This window comes from Carassius auratus, linkage group LG36F, assembly GCF_003368295.1.
Source record: "Carassius auratus strain Wakin linkage group LG36F, ASM336829v1, whole genome shotgun sequence".
NCBI classification, from domain to species: Eukaryota; Metazoa; Chordata; class Actinopteri; order Cypriniformes; family Cyprinidae; genus Carassius; species Carassius auratus.
The window spans coordinates 1,034,687-1,057,214 of record NC_039295.1 but is presented as its reverse complement, the minus strand read 5'-3'; the positions used below and the strand labels follow the sequence as shown (position 1 = coordinate 1,057,214).

General features: G+C 36.7%; 2 protein-coding genes across 7 annotated transcripts in view; both read left to right on the top strand.

Annotated features, from left to right (window-relative positions):
- The window catches only part of lrp1aa (low density lipoprotein receptor-related protein 1Aa), a 160,757-nt gene that overhangs the window by 54,838 nt on the left and 83,391 nt on the right, over positions 1–22,528 (top strand). For 4 of the 6 annotated variants that reach the window (XM_026240770.1, XM_026240769.1, XM_026240768.1 and 1 more), the window contains exons 9-23: positions 660–849; positions 1,006–1,149; positions 3,625–3,861; positions 3,961–4,141; positions 4,351–4,573; positions 4,740–4,929; positions 5,049–5,174; positions 13,263–13,403; positions 13,492–13,617; positions 15,749–15,865; positions 16,476–16,556; positions 17,784–17,951; positions 20,537–20,719; positions 21,209–21,406; positions 21,939–22,184. In XM_026240770.1, coding sequence (XP_026096555.1) covers positions 660–849; positions 1,006–1,149; positions 3,625–3,861; positions 3,961–4,141; positions 4,351–4,573; positions 4,740–4,929; positions 5,049–5,174; positions 13,263–13,403; positions 13,492–13,617; positions 15,749–15,865; positions 16,476–16,556; positions 17,784–17,951; positions 20,537–20,719; positions 21,209–21,406; positions 21,939–22,184 — 2,551 coding nt within the window. Of the gene's footprint in view, positions 1–659; positions 850–1,005; positions 1,150–3,624; positions 3,862–3,960; positions 4,142–4,350; positions 4,574–4,739; positions 4,930–5,048; positions 5,175–13,262; positions 13,404–13,491; positions 13,618–15,748; positions 15,866–16,475; positions 16,557–16,730; positions 16,782–17,783; positions 17,952–20,536; positions 20,720–21,208; positions 21,407–21,938; positions 22,185–22,528 lie in introns of all 6 variants that reach the window. The other 2 variants (XM_026240764.1, XM_026240765.1) reach the window with 1 other exon arrangement.
- Positions 5,386–7,929, top strand: LOC113068137 (uncharacterized). The gene is made up of 2 exons (XM_026240771.1): positions 5,386–5,938; positions 6,803–7,929. Exons 1-2 carry the CDS (start codon positions 5,587–5,589, stop codon positions 7,897–7,899), a joined length of 1,449 nt encoding a protein of 482 aa, XP_026096556.1. The 5' UTR covers positions 5,386–5,586; the 3' UTR covers positions 7,900–7,929.

Genomic DNA, 22,528 nt, shown 5'->3' with positions numbered 1-22,528 from the left:
TCTAAATATCCATCCATCATTTCATCCATCCAAACATCTAGCTGTTAATTCATCTGACTATCTATTAATTTGTCCATCTGTCCATCCATTCATCCTTATGTCCATCATCCACCTTAACATCCACCAGTTATTCAGTTCTGTTATCTGACTCTGTTCATTTGCCCATCCATCCATCCATCCATCCATCCAAAAATGTGGCCACCATTCATTCATCCATCTCAATGTCCATCAGTTCAAAAGTCCATCTCTCCATCTGTCCATCCATTCATCAGTCCAAATGTCCATCCATCATCATCCACTTTAAGATATGTTCAGTAATCTGTCCATCCATCCATCCATCCATCCATCTGTCCATCATATCTGACTGTGTTGAGGGAGTCTCTTATATTGGATAGCTATATGTACTGTGAAAAATGCTTTAGTAGGTGAAAGAGACAGTAGAGTTTCATTACTGCTACTGAGTCATTTTATTAAAGCTGTTTATGTCAGTGCATTAGCCTGATTCCTTCCTCTCTGTTTGAGTTATGGCTATCATTTAGTTCATTAGCCCAAGGCTAATTGGTGTGTTTATGCTTGTGTCTTGCTCACTCAAGCCAGCAAAGCAAAAACAACTTCCCAAATAATAGAACTAATTGAATAATGGTTCTTTTTTTTCTCAGATTGAGCATCTTTATGGGCTCACAGTGTTTGAGAACTATCTATATGCCACAAACTCCGACAATGCCAACATGCAGCCTAAAACCAGCGTGATTCGCGTCAATCGATTCAACAGTTCAGATTATCATGTGGTCACCCGTGTTGACAAGGGAGGAGCTCTACATGTTTACCACCAGAGACGTCAACCCCCTGGTATTGAACTGTGTCTCTTCTAATGTTGTTGAATACAAATATTGAACTAGTATATTGCAGTATACTTGAATAAACTTTTAAAATGCAGCCATTACACTGCAGTCTAGCTCCATCTCAGCTCAAGCTCAGTCTAACTCTCCTGTTCTTCTTCTTCAGTGCGGAGTCACGCCTGTGAGCCAGATCAGTTTGGAAAAGCTGGAGGTTGTTCAGACATCTGTCTGTTGGGCAACAGCCACAAGAGCCGGACGTGTCGCTGTCGGTCTGGCTTTAGCCTGGGCAATGATGGCAAATCGTGCAAGAGTGAGTGACATTGTAATAGATTCTACTCTATCTATCGATTCACCAAAATAGTTTAACTTAGTTTTGCCTAACTTAGAATTTTACTCAAATGAGAGTTAAACTGCCGAGTTCAATGTTTATTAATTATGATGTTTTTTAACTAGTTGCTGTAGAAAGGTGACTATGGCATTATTGTAGATTATTGTAGACATTTTATTTGGACGTTTCAAGGTAAAACCATAGTATTCTTCATGATATTTTAATGTTGTTACATAAAGTTATGCAAATTCTTAAGTTCCAGTTGGTCATGGAATGTGTTCCACTTGCCCTGTATCTTGTTGTTATCAGATGTTATTTCCAGTCAAAACACATTTCACTCTGCAGGGGTGTATTCCAGAAAGCAAGACTTACCTTCACATATTCCCTATACTCTTGGTTGATTAACCCAAACCTTGATTACTTGAGGTATACTGGTTCCCAAAACGTGTCCAGGAGTAAGTTCAGTCAACTCAGAGGTGCATCTCCACCTAGTTGTTGGTTGTGCAGTCATTTTCATATTTTATTATATTGTTTAATATTTATCGAACATATTAGCTGCTGCGCTAAAAGCACCGAATCCTAAACACTAGCCCACCAGGGATGGGCCCGATTATTATGATGTGTCGATTAATTAATGTAATTAATTGCAAAATAAATTTTACTGTGAAAATACACACAAAATAATATTTAAAGCAATTTTTATGTCAAATGAGAAAGTACTTGACAAATTGTAGCTTTAGAAAGAAATATTTTATTTGATTTAACATAAAATGTTTTATACATAGACATTTAAGGCTACAGTGGCCTAACTTTGTTACATCATTAACTATGGAACATAAAATAATATAATTTGAGAAATTTTTTTTTTACCAAGAATGTCACTAGAAACAAAAAACAGCTTTGTTACCAACAGTCTTCAAAATACCTTCTTTTGTTTTCCACAAAAGAAAGGTTTGAAATGAGATGGTGAGTAAGTTTGTATTCACACCTTGTTTAGTTCCATTGACTCAAACACAAAGTCAAACAAAAACGCACCTTCTCATTGCTAAAACTTCATAGTCACTCTCTAGAAATCCTGTTGAAAAAACAAAACAAAAAATGACAAAACCTGTATGCTGGTTAGGTTTGTTTTGAAGCATGGAAGCTGATTTGAGCTGGTTTAAGCTGGTTATGAGCTGGTCCTGATCAGGAGCTAGTTGCTTAGGACCATTTTAGGACCAGCACATGACCAGCTTAAACCAGCTCATAACCAGTTTATAATCAGCTCAAACCAGCTGCCATCCTTCAAAACATAGCTAATCAGAATATGCTTTTTTCAACAGGGAAATCGTGACAGTATGTTTTTAAGAGCAAAAGAGAGATTTGCGTTGGTCCAAGCTGTTAGTAAATCCACTCCTAAGTCTGCTGTGGAGCTCAACTCAAAACCGGGGTGCTTGTGAGAATATTTCTTAAAAACCTAAAATGACAACTGGGACAACCTACAATCTTTACAGACATGTGTAGACCATTGTAAGTCCACAAGACTACAACTGCACATGAAGTTGAAGTGTATCATTGAAATAGGGTCATTATGAGGTAGTGACTGAATTATTCATTCAAACATGTTCCTTTAAAATTTGCAATCATTCATTTGTTGCTGGAAGACACACAATGACTTTGTTGTGAATTTGTTTGGAACTATTTGGAACTATGTGTCAAAATTCAGTTTAAAATGTAATCTACTCGGATGTTGCTTAATTAAATATATGAGGATCGTGGGTTTCAAAGGATGTAGTTAAGCAGTAAGGAATGAAATGTCATGATTTATGGTGAAAAGTTATGGCTAGATGCACATCCATTTTAAAGTTGGGCCACATCTTTTGTTCATTATAATACTGGAAAACAGCCTTATTGAGCATTAATAATTTTAAGCTTTTGCACATTTCTTTTCTTATAGTTCTTTGTGTTGATGCATATCAGTGAGACTGGAGGTTTGAAACACACTTTAACTGAATCAGTTTACAAAGATGACGGTCTTTCCAATTATCCCAAATATTGATTTCCAGTAGATTGCTTTGAATATGCAATGAACCATTGGTATCATTGATTTGTGACTTTTCAGTGACCTCTGAATACATGACCTTGAAAAAAACACGAAAAGGAATTGGACTTGATTGTACGAAAGACATTAATACCATCAGCATAGACTTCCTCTTCACCATATGAATCATTCTGATAAATTTGAATTAATTTGGAAAAGTTTAATGTCAAGCCATATAAAACCACGTAATACCAACATGAATACAAAGAGAACATTTCTACAGCCCAGCAAATCTTTCAAACCTTTTGTTTGTGATTGACTTTCTTACAATATGACCCTAAACCGACACATTTGAGTCGAAACATTAATTGAGTTAAATATTTATATTCAATTATTTATCTGTTTAATTATATTTTTGATATCTATTAAATCCCCAGAGCCTGAGCATGAGTTATTCCTGGTGTATGGCAAGGGTCGTCCAGGCATTATCCGTGGTATGGACATCAACCCTAAAGTTCAGGATGAATACATGATCCCCATCGAGAACCTGATGAACCCTCGAGCTCTGGACTTCCATGCACAGAGTAACTTCATCTACTTTGCTGATGCCACCAGCTATCTGATTGGCCGACAGAAGATTGACGGCACAGAAAGAGACATCATTCTTAAAGAAGGTGCTGTTTTTTTTTTATTTCCAATTTGTCTTATTACTAGTATTATTAGTGTTGTTATGACTTATTCTGTAATTATTCTGACTTATTCAAAATTTTCAGGTATTCACACTGTTGAAGGAATCGCTGTGGATTGGATGGCCAATAATCTTTACTGGACAGATGATGGTCCCAAGAAGACCATCAGTGTCGCTCGGCTTGAGAAAGCTTCTCAGACCAAGAAGACTCTCATTGAGGGCAAGATGACCCATCCTCGAGCTATTGTGGTTGACCCTCGGCACGGGTGAGTTCCTGATCTAGAATAAATAAAGTGATGAAAAAAACTCTACAATTTCAGAATGCACAACCACAAGAGACTTATAGCATATATATATATATATATATATAAAAACAGCAGCTACAGCAACATAACACAAGACACAATTGCTAAAGCAACCATTCAGTTTATAAACAAGGATCTTTCAAGTGTTGAAATATTTCTTCCTCTTTTAGCTGGATGTACTGGACTGACTGGGAGGAGGACCCAAAAGAGAGCAAGCGAGGGAAGATTGAGAAGGCCTGGATGGATGGAACCAACCGGAATGTTCTGTTGACTTCTAAGACTGTTCTTTGGCCCAACGGCCTGAGTCTGGACATCCCTCAGGGCATCCTGTACTGGGTGGATGCTTATTATGACCGAATCGAGATGGTCTATCTCAACACCAGTGCACGCAAGGTGCTCTCACACTGCTGATTAAATAGATAATATTACAAAATATTAGACAATAGAGAACATATGTATGCATTTAAGAATGGAAAACAAGAGATAACGCTGAAAACACTAGAACAGGCAATTCATTCATTAGTTGTCAATTACATAATACCATATTCTTTCTTCTTAGACGGTTTATGATGGGCAAGAGCTGAATCACGCCTTTGGCCTGTGCCACTACAAACACTTTCTGTTCTGGAATGAGTACCGCAGTGGCAGCATCTATAAACTGGACCAGAACACCAAAACAGTCACTTTGCTACGCAACGAACGGCCACCCATCTTTGAGATCCGCATGTATGATGCCCAACAGCAGCTAGGTAATTTTATAATGTTTTTTTGTAGAATTCCCATGCAAGACAAAATTTCCTAGTAGGAATCCAGACGGTTTGGCTGTTGAATGTTGATCAGATGTTATCCCTACATGCATTCATCGCAGGAAGTAATGCGTGTAGAGCCAATAACGGCGGCTGTAGTAGTCTGTGTTTGGCCACTCCCACTGGCAGGTCATGTGCCTGCGCTGAGGACCAATTACTGGATCCAGCAGACAACACCAGCTGTAAAGGTAACGTAGACTAGCAAAACATCCCACCACTCACTGGTGCACCCATGTCGCACACAAAATTGCAATTCAGCGTAATGCTGTCTTTAATCTTTGCCAGCATTATGAATGTGGACAGGATTCACAAAGACTGTTTTGTAACTAACACTGTTGGGAACGTTACTTTAAAAAAGTAATTAGTTATAATTACTCACTATTACTCACTAAAAGTAACTGAGTTAGTAACTGAATAATAAAAGTAACTCGTTACCAGGGAAAGTAACTATTTGCGTTACTGTTTTTTTTTATTTTTAAAGTTGCTATAGACCTTTTTCTTCGCTTGTCCATGGAGGGCGCCATAGCGGCGAGTGACTTCCTGTGGGATGCTTCGAACTTCCGTTAATCCGTATACCAACTGTCAAGTTACGTTAGTGTAATGGCGAATCGCGGAGGCTCTGGGAAATTTTGTGCTGCTAAAGGCTGTCACAACAGCTATAGGAAGCTCAAAAATTTTCTTGATCAAGAGTGTTATGATCACAAGCCAACAATAAGAGCAGAATGTAAATGCCCAAGACCATTTAAATTGCACAAGATGCCATCTGACGACGACGGTAAAAGACATTGGCTCGCAGCACTTAATTTGAAATGCCCGCCTCGTAACGTCCATGTATGCTCATTCCACTTTGTGGACAGACAACCAACGAAAGAAAATCCATATCCTGAACTTTGGCTTGGATATGATCGTCCATTAAGTAAGAAGAGAAGACGACGAACGTGGCCGGACGAAGGTGAGAATATTTACGTTATTTACACGGCTAACGTGCTATTAGGTCTGCACAATTAATGGAAAAGATGCAGCTTATGATACAATCATTTTAGTATGTAAGAAGACCAAGTTCTCATGATGTGTATTTAAACATTTTTAAGAGACCAGCGTTTCATTCAGCATTTAAAGTGTATTCAATATTTAATATCTATTCAGCATTAATGTATGTGTTATGAAAACTAAATTTTGTTGCAGTAGTTTCAGTGTTATCAAATATGATAATCACAAAATGAGCACTGGTTTATAAAACATATTTATAGAATCGGCTCATTAATTGAATTATTCTGACTCATGTATATATTTGATTATTTTACCAGCTGTAAATGTATAGGACCTTAAGGCTTGGTTTTACAGACAGGGCTTAAACTAAGCCAGGATTGGGCCATAGTTCAATCAGGACTTTAAAGTTTTTTTATTTTATTTTATTTTTTATAAACGCGCCTTAGAAATTACATTACTGGTAAGCATCTTGAGACAAAACAAAGGCACTGATATCAGTGTTTCAGTGTCAGTTTCTTTCAGTGTAGAGTTCACCATATTGCAGCTCAAAATCACAACATTTAACAAAATAATACCTAAAAGTAGTTGTTCATAAACTCATTTTGGTTTACAAAATTTGGAAAGTCAGCATTTTGTCTTTCATACATTGCCAATTAAAAGTGTGTTAGTGCTAAACCAAAATTCTTCATTTTATATCCTAAAATTAATTAGTTAATACATTTTTTGTAATTAACCATTTTCTAAAAATAGAAACTCACCCTGTACCATATAATAACCCATATGATTTTAGATGCTTCACTGTATAATGCCTTTTCTGTATTTACAGGAGCTGGTGTTAACCCAGAGCAGCATGGAATGGATGAAATGAAACCTGTAGAAGAGAGTCTTGCATCTGTCCCCAGTCCCAAGCAAACAGATGTTGATGACAGCAGCTGTACATCAAAAACCTTTACCTCTGTTGGAACACAGTGGGAAGACCACATCTTCGAGGAGCATTGTTATATTAAGAGACAACACAGTATAACTTATGTAAACCAGTCAACGCAGTGTGATACATTCAAGCCTCTAACTCTGATGAATGACTATGACTCAAATCTCTACACTGGGCTCCCTCTCCACACATTTCATACCCTTGTAGCTGTTCTACGTCCCCATGAGAATCTGGCTTACCAGACTGAAATTGAACAGCAAATCTTGCTCACACTAATGAAGCTGAAATTAAACCTGTTGATAGAAGATCTTGCCATTCGATTCTGTATATCAGTGAGTCAAGTGAGCAGGATAATTTCTTTTTGGATTGACACCATGGCTGCAGTCTTGAAGGAACTGATACCATGGCTCCCCAAAGAAACAATCAGGGCCACAACACCAGAGGCATACAAGCAACATTACCCTAATGTTACCTGTATCTTAGACTGCAGTGAAAGTGAAGTCCAAAGACCAGGGAACCTAGACTCAAGGTCTGAATCATACAGCCACTACTATGCTTGCAACACCATCAAGTATTTAGTGGCTATTGCACCATGTGGTCTAGTAATGTTTATATCTGCAGCATATGGGGGACGCTGTAGTGACAAATTCATCACGTGTGATTCTGGCATTCTCGAATACCTCCATCCAGGAGATGAAGTGATGGTGGACAGGGGTTTTTTGATTAGAGACTTGTTGTTTGAAAGAAAAGTCAATATGATAATTCCTCACTTTGCCAACAAAATGCAGCTAACAGAAGAAAAAGTCACATGTAGCCGCAGGATTGCAAATGTAAGGATACATGTTGAACGTGCAATTAGGAGACTGAAAGTATACAAGGTGTTATCACAAACCTTGCCTATCACCCTTATGCCAAAGATAGATAAAATTCTGCGTATATGTGCAGCTTTAGTGAATTTGCGTGGTGATCTGATCCGTGAAGCAGATAAATAAGTTATTTTAAAATGAAATGTTGTCTTCATTAACTCTCCCTCATGATTTATTTTGGAGAATGTTGGTTACCAGACAGTTGATAGTAATCAGACTTCCATAGTCTTTTTTTTCCACTATGAAGTCAATGGTTACCATCAACTGTCCGGTTACCAACATTCTCCAAAATAAATCAATGTTCATCAGAAGAAAAAAAAAACTATACAAGTTTGGACTGACATGACGGTGAGAAAATAATGACAAGATTTTCATTTCTGGATTAACTTTTCATCTGATGCTCACACTGCTGCATTAGTCATGTACATATATGTATAAATGTGTTTAATAACAATACTTGACATTGGAACTTCTCAAAAATCCATCTCAGTGTGTATTCTGTTTCCTTGTGCTATGTACATATATACACTTTAATCTAATAAAAATAAATTACACACAAGACTTTCCAAGTGTAAACCCTGTAAACAAGAAAATATCAAATACATAAAAAAAAATTGAAACTTGCCTTGACCCAATAAAAATAATTTCTCCTCCATGTCAGCATCTGTACAGTTTTTAAAACGGTTAATCTTTGTTCACCAGTAGGTTAAGCCTTTTTGACTATATGTAAGTATTTGTCATTCAGTTTGAGTCGTCCAGCAGTGAATTCATCCACTACTCTAGGAAGCATCACTGAGAAGTAAAAGCCTCTTAGTCGAGTAACCTGGTCTGTTAAATACTCTGCATCGTATGGTACATTTATCAGAATGTGTTCCTTTGGAGACCAGACAAACAGTTTTGCCATTCTCAGCCCTGTACAAAACATGCCTAATTGTATTTGCCTGTAGAAGCCCCTGACTCCGTTCTTCTGTAATTCAGGCTTGCCATCAACCAATTTGATGTCACTATTATTTATGGTGAAATGGTCTGCTAGAGAGGTGGTGTTGTTCTTGGGAACGGGACACTTTATTTCCAGTAGTTCCATACCATTTATTATGCCATCAGGGCTTGCAGACAGCCATGGTTCTGCCAGGCTGACCCTGATACCTGAGTGGGAGACCTGTAGACCTTTTTCTACCAGAAAGCTACAAGCTATTGCCTCTTTCTCATTTCCATACTTTGTAGCCGCATTACCCCGAAAGGTAGGAAAGAGATGCTCTCTCATGAATTTATCAGGATTTGTTGTTGCTCGCACTGGTACACTTTTAGCTGAACTAGCAGTGATCCTAGGCTGTCTTGCACTATGCCACACCTCTGACAAACTCTGATTTTGTGTTTGCATCTCCAATTCAGCTGCCTGGTCAAAGTTCAGTTCTATGTATTTGCTGTAAAATGCTTTACATTTACAGCAAGTCAAAGTCTCTCCATGTGGCTGGTGGACTTCTAAGCTCTCAGTGTCATCTCCTTGCACTGATACACTGGCAGTGTAGCATTTTTCCAAAAGACTGTTTTTTAATTCAAAAAGTGGTTTTGTGGCTGAAGAACTGACTCTCTCCCTGAAGTCTTGATGTGTGTCATAGCTTGGTGTAGATGGTAGCCTTTCTCCCTCCCTTGTTGAAGAGGCACCATGTACATCCTCAGCTTTGTGACGTCTAAAGGTCATCTGACTGATTCTTTTCTGTTCAAGGTTTCTTCTGGTTCCTGCATTCCACCTACACTGCTCATCAGTGCAAGATAGCCCTGTCATACCACTGACCACTGCATTTTGCACCTTTCAAAAACCAGAACATATTGTTTACTTTATTATTAACAATACATTACCATAAGCACTTTTTTTAGAGCTAAACAATTTAGTTATAACTGAAATGTATAACTGGTTAAATATTGCTCTAAAAATAAGTCTTTACATTTTATCACGCAGTCAGTCCTTGTAGTGGACAGGTGTTTTGCCATATTATTACCCCCTAGTATTGTTAGGTTTGCGTTTAGCTACATTAGAAGTTTTGCTGTATTTATAAATACCCACCTTCCACAACACAGCAGCAGCATGACTACAAGACCTGCCAGGACCAGCTACACAGGAGCATCCAGCTGTTTCCACTACTCCGTTATTTTGTAACATAACCCACGCGATGTGATTTGGTTTATTAATAGCCTGACTCGGCTCTACCTCCGCTTTCAGTAATGTGAACTGCTGATGTTTATGGCAAAGAATTCGTCCAATTTTGTTACTGTGTAGATAACTGTATGCTTTGGTACTTTTATAATTTCTAAGTTCCTCGCCATCCACGCCCTCAGACAAAACAAGATAATTGAATATGTCAACATATGTGACTGCTGGCCATTGTTTCATATCATCAAACCAGGAGGTGGCGCTGGTCAACTTCGTAGGATGTGGAACAGACAAAGTTACATTGTTTACGGTTTTTGTTAAATAGCCTTGGCCATGCTGCCACCGCGAACTAATGTTACCGTTGCTTGTTGACATTATGGACGTTAAAAGTAAGTAAAACCGATTACAACTGTGGTTTCAGAGCGGTCCAAAAACGCTGTAAACGGCTAATTAAACGCATCTAGTTGCGAACCGGAAGTTCGAAGCATCCTACATACGCGTACGCGCAAAGCATATGGGTAATTTCGCGTTCCATGAAAAAGGTCTATATGTCAAAGAATTTGTATTTTTTGTTGAAATGTTGAACAGACAGGTGTTCGTACATAACTTTCGATATTTATTGCACGTCAACAGACAGCAAGAGTTTTATCCTGCACTTCAAGGATTATATTTGTAAGAAAAGTGTTTTTGGCCTCTAGCTTTGCAGATGCGTGTGTCATTGTGAGATGCTTCATTAAATTAGAGTTGCTTACAACGGATGTTGAAGTCTTCGCTCCTGGACATAATGTACACATTACATGCACATTCTTGCCTTTGACCACAATGAATTTTAAGTAGTGCTTATATCTTCACCTTGAAAATGCCAACTTTTCATAGGATTACTCCTAACTCGCCATCTCTGCTGCTGCTGTGAATCTCTGTTTAGTTGTTGCGTGTGTGTGTGTGTGTGTGTTTGGCCACTGGCACCTGTGCTGGCATGTGTGTAAAGACACTGGCTCTGATTGGCTACCATGAAACACATGACTCTGCCTTAGCCAATCATAATATCTTATCTCAGCCCACCTCCTCACTAGCTGTGTGAACCAGGGGTGCGTTCGGATTATACAGTTTATTCAATCAATGCATAGTAACGCACCGCATTTAACGTCCAGTAATGTTAACGGCGTTGTAACGATGGGAAATGTAATTAATTAGATTACCCCGTTACTAAAAAAATAACATTGTTACCTAACGTCGTTCTTTTAAACAGTGTTATTCCAAACACCGGTAACTAAACATTAGGGGTGTGATGAGACACTTATCCCATGAGACGAGACACAAGACTGGGTTCACGAGAATGAGACGAGACAAGATTTTAAAACTTTTTTTTTTAAAATAAATATTCAATGATGAAATATATAGGGAAAACTTTGTCTTTTATTCAACTGAAAAACACTAAATGCAAACAAAAATTTTTGGTGCATTTTGAAATCAACTTTATGAAATTAAACATTTTTGTTAATTTTATGAAGTAATAAACATCATGTAAACACTGCACAAGGTTTTGCCACAAACTCAACTGACAAGTAATTGCACATAAATTCTTAACACAAATATCCCTTTAAGCAGGAAGTGAAGCATATATATATATATATATATATATATATATATATATATATATATATATATATATATATATATGTAATAAACATGATTTATCAATTTAAAATAATTAATCAGTGGTTCCCAAACTGGGGGGCGCAGCAAGGCTAAGGGATAGTTAGGGCCCTATGAAATTCATTAGATGTTTTCCTAAATTCCGTTTTATTAAATTTTTCTAAAAAACAATTTTTCCGTTTTGATTATTCTTTATGGCTTTATTGTTTATTTTTTCCAGTTTGAATTAATAGTTAAATTAAATTTTATCAATTAAAAGCTTGTCTTATTAATTAAAATCATGAAACGTATACATTTTCACATCAATTTATTAAAAGTTTAACAAAAATTACAAGTTTAGGGCCCTATGAATTTTTTTTCTCACTATATTATTTTATATTTATTATTGTTACCTAATTCTGTTTTAGCATGACATTTCTGTGACATTCCTTGCAAAACTGTGAATTATGTTTTTATGACTGGATACAAACTAGACTGTGTAATTTTCCTGCTTATCATTAGTCCACTTGCCTGATGTTAACAAAAATGATCTTACATACCACTACTGGTGAAAGGGCCAGTGTAATCCAAATATACTTGAAAGGTCTGGGAGGATATCATAACGTTCTCGCGAGACCAGTCAGATCTTGCCACATCGGATCTCCTACTAAACATGCATCTTAATTTTATAAAAATAATCACACTACAACACACAAACTATCTTTAGATTTATTCACTCTGGTGTCCATCATAAATGCATTTCCAAATGTATCCATTTGAAAGTTTAAAATGTTTGTAACATTATTATTGTTGCCCAAATAATTACAATAAGAATATTATTGGGATATCTGTTTTGAAAAGAAAAATGCTATGATGTCAGTCAAATTCCTCTTTTGCATTGTTTTGGCCAATGAATCACATCCAAAATATGACTTTTAACCATAATTGTACAAAAAAAAAAAAAAGTACTCTTAAACACCACTTCTTGCATACTTAGGGGTTTAACAACCCATCTTTTTTGAAGTCTCTCATCTTCTGAAATACGTGGCAGATTGCGTCATCTTCTTCTACTTGTTCTTCTCCATTTTATGACAGGTAGCAAACAATATTTTAGTACTGCCGCGTAATATGCTGGAAGACAGGCAGTAGTCCTGGATTAATAACGATATTATCATATGAGTAGCATTTGTTTCATTTTTTAAACAATTGCATTATTGTCAAAGCCTGCATGTTGCAACACTTCTAATTTAGGTATCAAAGGTAATTAACTATGGTGGTTTGCATGTAACTTTGTACCATGAATGGTTGAAAATGGCTTTTAAAGATTGGTTCACAAGAGGATTAAGTAGTGCTGAGGAAATCACAATGCTAGAAACCTCCATTCAGAGTGACCCAGGTGAGAGATGTGAGGAATACAGCAGGATAAGAGTTCATTCAGTCCTGACAAAGAACAAAGCAAGAAACGCTTGCTGAGCTGAAACAAATCTGTTTGTGCCAGCTGCTCAATCATACTGGCAGATAATGCATTGTTTCTAGGGTTTATCTTGTGACTGACTGTTGATACAATCAGCTGAATTGAACACCAAGCGGTTTGGTTTCTGTATCTGAATATTTGAAACAGAAACTCTTCAGATGTTTCTTTTCAAAGAGCCTGGCTTTCAGCAGACTTATTTACATTCTGTGTGTGTGTGTTTCTCTACAGCCAACCCGTCTTACATTCCCCCTCCGCAGTGTCAGCCGGGAGAGTTCGCCTGTAAGAATAACCGCTGTATTCAAGACCGCTGGAAATGTGACGGGGATAATGACTGTCTGGACAACAGCGACGAGGCGGCTGAACTGTGCCGTGAGAACACACTCATGTTTAACTCAAAACTCCCTCCTTGTGTCAAGCTACCAAACACATACAGTGCTTATTGTTTGTCCATCTGTAGATCAGCACACATGCCCTGCAGACCGCTTTAAGTGTCAAAATAACCGCTGTATCCCAATGCGTTGGCTTTGTGATGGAGACAACGACTGCGGCAATGATGAAGATGAGTCTAACACCACATGCTCAGGTACACACTGTAATCTGAATTTGCAGCACTATGACATTATACAGATAAAGTCCAAAGATTCAATCTGTTTTGATTGTATTTTGGCAACTTTGATGTCAATAAGTGTTTCTGCGGTGTGCTTTGCCCTGTGGAACCTATTTTAAAATGCACTTCATTTGACAACTGAAATGCCCAGAATTTACCTTTTTTATATAAATCAATAAAATGTTTTATGTCATGACTATCCCAAATGAATGGCAGGGATTACATTCCTAAAACAATGAATTTCTAATTTCTGAGTCATTGGTAACTGACAATGGACTGAAAAATATGAATTAGCCTATGTCTTGGAGAAGTTTCCTATAATTAAGTAAACGCTCATAAACTCCACAGTGGAAGGTTTTGTGCGTCACTCCAGAATAATATCTAAAGTGATAGTAGGTGCAATTAATTAATAACAATCAATAAATCAGAAGGAGGTAAGCCGTTATATAATGTAGTTACAAGATTGGAGATTAACGTTTCATCCAATTAAAGAATTGAAAACAACAATTTGGAATTGATTCCCAATTCAGTTCAAAGACTAGCAATCAGAATCTAGCCCTACTACCTGATGATAAATGCCTTTTTACAGTGTGTCCTAACTGGGCTTTTTTTTAGTTCACACTGCAATCCAAAATCCGAACATTTACTGTGTAATATGCAATTAGGTGGAGCAATGAAGTTTCACTATGGCCAAAGCTTTCCCTGTACAATACCATAGAAATAAAATCCTAGTCGCCCAAGAAATGCTTCTTTTGTAGTGCACTTTAAATGCACACACACACAAAGGTCCAACAAATTTGGTTTATCTCAGACATGAAGTCTCTAAGTTTAAATCGACATTAATCACACTGATAATTGGAACTTCAGCTGTCATCTTCAAATTATACGAATGCCATCTGGAAGGCAAGCTGAAATTGTTTCTTTGGCTGATTTGAGTTGTGATGTTCTGTCATGACCTTCTCCTAAATGCTGAGACAGCTGAAATGTTATCTAGACAGCCATGTATAAATATAGAGTTTATCTCACATGGTATATCTGATGTAGTTCTGGGCTCTTCGTCAAACTGTTGTGCTATATTTTACTTCATGGCTGAATTGTTTGGTTTGCACTCTTTAATTTAGACTACATCTGTTTTAAGGATATGGCTGACTATGATGCTGCATTTGCAAGTAATTCTAGACTGCAATAGAGCCATTGCATAAAAATATATATTTAGATAAAATGTCGTAATTAACTTGGAAACTGAGTTGGGGGGAAAAAGAAGGAAATGGTTTGAAAACATATTTTTCTTTTCTGTTCAGACATATTTGTAACATTCAAGTGCAATATTTAGGCCCATATTTCAGTCTTTAAAATTATCTGGAATTATTTCAACATGTTAATGGACATAAAAACTGTTAATGTATTTTTTTTTTTTTATGTAGTTCTGCTACACACTGCATGAATATGCATAACAGGCTTATGTAAATCACATAGCAGTTCTAGACATGTGGAGCTGGGGAGGTGGAGGGTTTCCAGAGAATACTTAAGAAGGAACAACTTACAGCAAACATTGAATTTAAATAAAGGGTGTCCATTCGTGCTTCATCAGATTGTAGCTCCAGTCGGCTCCAACACGCTTGCCTAGAAGTTTCTAGCGAGTCCGAAGGCCTTGATAAGCAGGTTCATGTGTTTAACTGGGGTTGAGCTAACAGCTGCAGGAAATGACACTCCAGGAGAGGCCAATCAGCTTGTGCCATGTAAATTCAGTTAGGTTAATCTTAAAATCAGTTTATACTTACAAACATTCACAACTATAACAATGCAGTAAGATTTTTGTATGCATAAGAAGTCCAGAAATATTACACTACAAATGCTTGTGAAACAGATTTTTTTCAAAAAAAAAAAAACAAAACAAAAAAACACCAAGGTACATATGTTCTACAAAAGCAATATGTCATTGCAGATATATTGAAGATTAATTATTTCCACAGAAAAGCAGTGGAAAATGGATTTAAATTCTTGGAAGATAAGGACTATACATTTTCATGTTTATATCTGCTGCTTTTAAATTTGGAAAAAAGAAAAAGAAAAAAAGAAGAAGAATTCTGTGAATTCTCTGTTGCAGCTCGGACTTGTCCTCCCAATCAATTCTCGTGCGCCAGTGGCCGCTGTATTCCCATCTCCTGGACATGTGACCTGGATGATGACTGCGGGGACCGCTCTGATGAGCCTGTATCCTGCGGTAAATGATGCCCCTTTATGCTGATGGCAGTTTATTAATATTTATACATTTGACCATTACTATGCATGTAATACTTTTAGAAAAACTAGTTCAGAGAAGGTTTTGTCAGATTCAGTTTCAAGAAATGATTGACATTTTATGAATGTATTCATTTTATACATTTGCATTTTGTAAATGTTAACAACATTTAGAAATATATCTATTTCGTTTATCAGTGTAATGGCTCATGTCGCAAAGAAAATTGATCTTTGATCAATTAAAATCAAACCTTCCTATTATAACTATTAATAATATTATTATTGCCATTTTATTTACTACAGCTCTTATACTGTTACTGCTATTTTATTGTGTGAAACACATACTGATGAGGCAATGTAAATAATCAAAAAAGATTATATGAATCTTTGTGAAATGAACCTTTTAATGCATTAATTCACTATGTCATACTTGTATTATATACATGCAACATGCAACAAAAACTTGCACTTGAAATACTACTGTTTCATTTAATTATTATTATTCTTCATTATGCTTTTGGTTATATGGGATAAGGAGTTTTAGTTATTGTTATTTGTTTATTGATTATTCATAATGATGTTTGTGTTGTCAGCATACCCGACCTGTTTCCCGCTCACTCAGTTCACCTGCAATAACGGACGCTGTATCAACATCAACTGGCGCTGTGATAACGGTGAGCTGCTGACATCTTCTCATCTCTTTCGTTTTTTTGTGTCTGTTGCACTGTTTCAACAGATTTCCCTCATTTGTCTTTGTTGATCATTTCATGTGTCTTTTGTGTAACGTCATGTCCTCTTCTCTTGACCATTTGCCCCTCCCCCTGTGTCACATGGGCTGTGTGTTGCAGAAAAGGATTGTGGGGATGGCTCTGATGAGTTCAATTGTCCGAAACCGACCGGTTAGTGCATAGATCAACATGCACCATAAATTTACTTGTGTTATAACAATATAATAAGGTCTGAACAGGATTTTCATACACATTTAAGGCTGTGGAAAAGTCTAAAATTTCTGCAGCAATTCATTATTTCTAAGACATGTCTTACATTATGGAAAAAGCCTGCCCCGCAATAGTACAAATATAATAATAATAATATTAATAATAAAATAAATATAAGTAAATAAGCTAGCAAGCCGCTGGCCATCTCCCTTTAACTAACATCTCTGGTAACATCTATAAGAATAGACTATTATTAAATATTAACCAGTGTTTATTCCCAATGGTGCATGTGTGATCTATGCAGTTTCTGTGATATTTATTATTCATTTTTTTTTGTTGCAAATTGTTAACTGTGAAATCTGTTTCTAAAGAAAAGTTGCCACATTTACTACATTGTATTGATGTGAATACTCATATTTCAGCCTATATTGTTTGCATATTTGTATTATAAATGGTTTGTATTAAATCATAGCCTGTAGCTCTCATGGACAAGTATATCTGGGAAAAATATTTCCCATCATTTCTGCTACTTTTAAATTAGTAAAGTATTAAAAGTACCTAGTTTTTAGTTTCAGTCAAAAGTTTGGATACACCTTTTTTATATCTTTGCTATTATAAATTATATTTACTTTAATAAAGTATATTAAAGATAATTTGAACGACACAAATTATAGTATGGGAATTATGTAGTGACCGAAAATAATTCCAAACAATCTTATATTACATCTCAAAAAAATCTGTTCATTCTCTTAACTTTGTGAGGCATTCTGGGATGCATTTAACCAATGTTGGGATCCCAAGTATTTTTCTGCAAAACTAATTTCAATGAAAATTTGTTATATCAACAAGTTTATTATGATCATAAACGTGTTCAAACCTTTGGCTGATGATGTACTTTAAAACATGGCTTACTTTAAATTTTGGATGTTGATAGCATATATTTGGCAATTGAACCTCTTGCAGACAATGACTGTGGTGACAACAGTGATGAAGCCGGCTGCAGTCATTCATGCTCCAGCGCTCAGTTTAAATGTAACAGCGGTCGCTGTATACCTGACTACTGGACCTGTGACGGAGACAACGACTGCGGTGACTACAGCGACGAGACCCACGCCAACTGCACTAACCAGGGTGAGTTCATGACACACCATGCAACACTAGACAACAAAATTGTGCTGCCTTCTTTTGGATTAATTCTCAGGCGGCATCAATGTGTTGAAGTAGGAATGGAAAATATTATGAAAGCTGTTGGATGTTTAAGCAGCACCTGCTTTTGGTTCAATTGCCAGGAAGTGAGAGCTACACCAAACTCCTAGCGCACTGTTTAGAAAGAGTCATCTCTCATAAAGGAACTCCAGGCAAAACAAATATACACAGAATACACAGAGATCTATCTCTATATATATATGTCTGTCTGTCTGTCTGTTCATGTATTCATTCATTCATTTTGGTCAGATGATACCAGGAAGCTTTGCACCAAAAAACCTTACCTTACAAAAATTAACTTTAAAAATGGATTTATCACAAATAAAACCAAATATATATATATATATATATATATATATACAGTAGTTTCTGTAGGATAACCATGGTAAAACCAAATTAACCATGTTTTTGCTACACTATCCAGAGTTTAACCATATATTTGTTATTTTTAGTAAAAGTGTGGTTATATACAAAAGGAAATCAATCTGCTAAAAAAACATAGCTACTACACTTTACTATAATAAAACCATAGTTAATTTTCTTAAAGCAAAATGTATAGTGTAAGAACCTTCATTCATTCTTCTTTCATTGGACAGTGATCCAAATAGAAAACATCTCAAATATACAGCGTTATGTGTGCTCCAGGACCAGATTCATGAAACTTAAGCTGTTTCTCACCATATACGTGTCTCTTAGGCTTTGATATAGTGCTGCTCTTTGTAAGTCATGGTGTGAGGTTTTTACTATTACAGATTACATGTTAATTAGGAATCCAAGCATTCATATACACCACACCTATTTTTACCCAAATATAGACTTCTCTCTCCCATGGGGATAAACGTCTTTGCCAGTGGTTCAGTTAGTTCCGGAGTCAGATATGATCCATATTACAGGGTGATAATGATTTAAAAAAAAGATTAATGCTAAAAAATTAAATAAAAAAACATTTCACACAACCACCCCAATAACAGTTGTATTTGTCTTCAGATGACTCACAGTGTTAACCGTTGTTAATTTTTATTCAAAGTGAATAACAAATAAAGAATATAACAATTCAAGTGATGCATCTTAAGTAGTGCTGGAGCTATTGATTCTTTTTGTAATCGATTAATCTAGCACTTAATCGATTAATCAGATACATTTGTTGTGTGTGTTTTTAAACAGTAGATTTCTACACCTGCAGCATTTATCATTAAGCTACTAACATATATAATTTCTGGGGTGAGCCAATTTGCTATGGTTAACCTAGTAACCTTTGTGTGTGTGTGTGTGTGTGTGTGTGTGAGTGTGCGTGTGCACGCGTGCTGTGCATGAGGAAGAGTGACGTCCCAGTCAGGCCAGTTGCTTCATTGCAGTTTGTGTGTGTGTGTGTGTGTGTGTGTGTGAAGGGGTTCTTTTTTTAGGCTATACTCTCTTGCAATTGAATGTGAATACATTTACTACTTAAAAACATCAAAGCTAAACATCATATCTAGTTAAACTGCATCACGACATCGCTACAAATACAGTATGGGATTAAAATCAGCGAACATCTATGTATAGGCTTAGGCTGTGTTTTCAGCGATGCTTGGTGAAACAGCATGGAGTGGATGTTTTCGGTTCAGATGCTGAATTATTGAAGTCGTAATGCTGTGGAATGCCAGGTCTACTTTGCGGTAGACACATTGCACCTTGTTCTCTTCTTTTTTAAGAATGTAATGATCCCAAACTTTAGACATTCTCTGCGGTTTATGGACATCTTTACTCTCTGCCATCGCATTCAAAATGTATCACACACCATGGTGTGCTTCCTGAACATTGAACAATGGTCTGTGTGAATCAGATCCCTGCGCATATAGTGTGCATCATAGGAATTTAATGAGGCTTTGAGGCAGAGTTTTTGCCTCTAGGAATTTTTGTAATCGAGTTAATCGAGTAAGTCAATTAATCTTTTCAGCGCTAATCCTAAGGAAACAGAAACAGAAGTCACACAATACATGTGAATTAAAGAAAACTGACAGGGATCTGAATGTAACAGTTAAACTACGGGGAAATATTAGGAAATTGTATTAATAAAGTTCCAGACATTGTAGAACTCAAATCTTACTGTGATACTTTGCTATAGAAATGTTATCCCAAATTTCAGAGCTCACTTCTTGCTGTTGAAGTGATGTAATGTACAATTGCTAGCTAGCTGGGAAGATGAGGGGCTCTGTCTTCACTAAGTTGGAAATGGAAATGACATTCAAACTGAGCTGTTGGTGTAGTACTGATAGGAATAGGTCCTTGTGATGTGGTGTGCACTAATAAAAAGGAAAGGGCCAAGCACAGAACCCTGAGGTACACCCATGTTTTTTCATATGATTCAAACACTCCTTCTCTACAGGTTAAGCTCTCTGGGATCTTTTGAAGAGTGTATACTGTTACCAAGTATCTTGTATGAAAATTATGAACCTAAGGATTGTGTAGTTGTTTATACTTCAAATATTGCCATACAATCTCTATTTAATTCTTCTTTTTCCTGTCCACAGCAACCCGTCCTCCTGGTGGCTGTCACACAGATGAGTTCCAGTGTCGTGTGGATGGATTGTGTATTCCCCTTCGATGGCGGTGTGATGGAGACACTGACTGCATGGATCTGAGCGATGAGAAGAACTGCGAGGGTGTAACACACATGTGTGATCCAGCAGTAAAGTTTGGCTGCAAGGATTCTGGTAATGATGACGAAATTATATGTTATTTGTTCAATTTAATGGTCTGATATTCTCAGAGCAATCAGAAAACTGATTCTGTCTTATCTTGAGATTCAGTGATCCATGAGTAGACTTAGTTTATGAGTGAATGGTTCATAATCATCACAATCTTGGTAATTTTTTTCTGAATTAAGTGAGGTGAGACAATAATAAAACATTCTTATAAAATGTCCTCTCTCTTTTAATCTATTGCAGGGTTTTCAGTTTATAATAGAAGTTTATTCAGATATTTTATTTACTTATTTCTAAAAAGAACTGACCGAATCAATTAGGTCATCATTCAAAATTGCTTCAACACTTATTTATTTGATGATTTAAATAAAAAAAGAATGATTCACCTTATAATGTATGAAGATGAGCTCTTTCCCAGATTTCATTGTTCACATGATCAGTGTGACTTGTGTCAGTTGTCATGCTAACAGGCATATCTTGTGTGTGTTTGTTACGTAGCGCGGTGTATCAGTAAGGCTTGGGTATGCGATGGTGACAGCGATTGTGAAGATAACTCTGATGAAGATAACTGTGAGGCGCTGGTGTGTAAACTCTCCCATCACGTGTGTGCTAATGACACCAATATTTGTCTGCCTGCTGAGAAACTGTGTGATGGCAAAGACGACTGTCCTGATGGTTCAGATGAGAAACTCTGTGGTAAGATTTATCACTGTTACATGAGGCTCAGTGCACCTCGAGATGGTATTCAATGAGTGCAGACTGAAACTCACACTATCAGTACATGGATGAAGTAATTACTGGTGCCTGATACTGTTATTGATTGACTTTTTTCTCATAAATGGTAATTTACAGCTAGAGACAGACAGAAAGAGTTGCACGTGTATCTCTCTCTACAAACAATGAAGCTGTGAGTTTAGTTACTTCAAAAACAGCTATTTGCCCTTGTTGCTGAGAAATAATTCAGCATTGAAGCTCTTTTATTAATAAAAGTCACAGGTTACTATGCTCGTGGATGTTTCTGTGTGCACAGTGCAATCTCTGATCTCTCTCTGTGTGTGCATCAATTAGTTCAGCTCATTATTATCATTACAGTGATTAAACTGCGATGAACAAACAATCACATCTATATTTTGAGTGACATTTGTTTGTGTTGGGGGTGGTTAGGCATCATAATGTTAATGTTTCATCCTAGGATTTGACCATTTAACGGCATTGTTTCTTGGTTTAGATCTGTGTTCTCTGGACAATGGTGGCTGCAGTCATAACTGTACAGTGGCCCCGGGTGAGGGCATTCTGTGCTCGTGCCCACTGGGAATGGAACTGGGCAACGATAATAAAACGTGTCAGATCCAGGGCTTCTGTGCCAAACACCTGAAGTGCAGCCAGCGCTGTGAACAGGACAAGTTCAATGTGAAATGTTCCTGCTATGATGGCTGGGCCCTCGAGCCTGACATGGAGAGCTGCAGGAGCACAGGTGAGATCAGCTCGCCCAAAGCCTACTAAAAGATGTGAAGGCTTTTTTTTTTTTTTTTTAAATGTAATGCATATTTGTTAGTCTTACATTTAGTCTTATAAGTCTCACAGGTTTATGTTAAAACTGTGAAATCTGAAATTAATGGTTTTGTTTTTCGCCTTTGTTTCATTTTGGCCTTCAGAAATGCTTTTTCCCTTTTTTCTGGAATAAGCACTGATGCTGGAAAATAAAGTAATGCATGCATGCATACATAAAATGGAAAAACAAAAGATTTTGAAATGGTCTTGGATTGATAATTGTTTGAAAATATCCAGTATCCCAAAATATATCCACAAACAGATAAA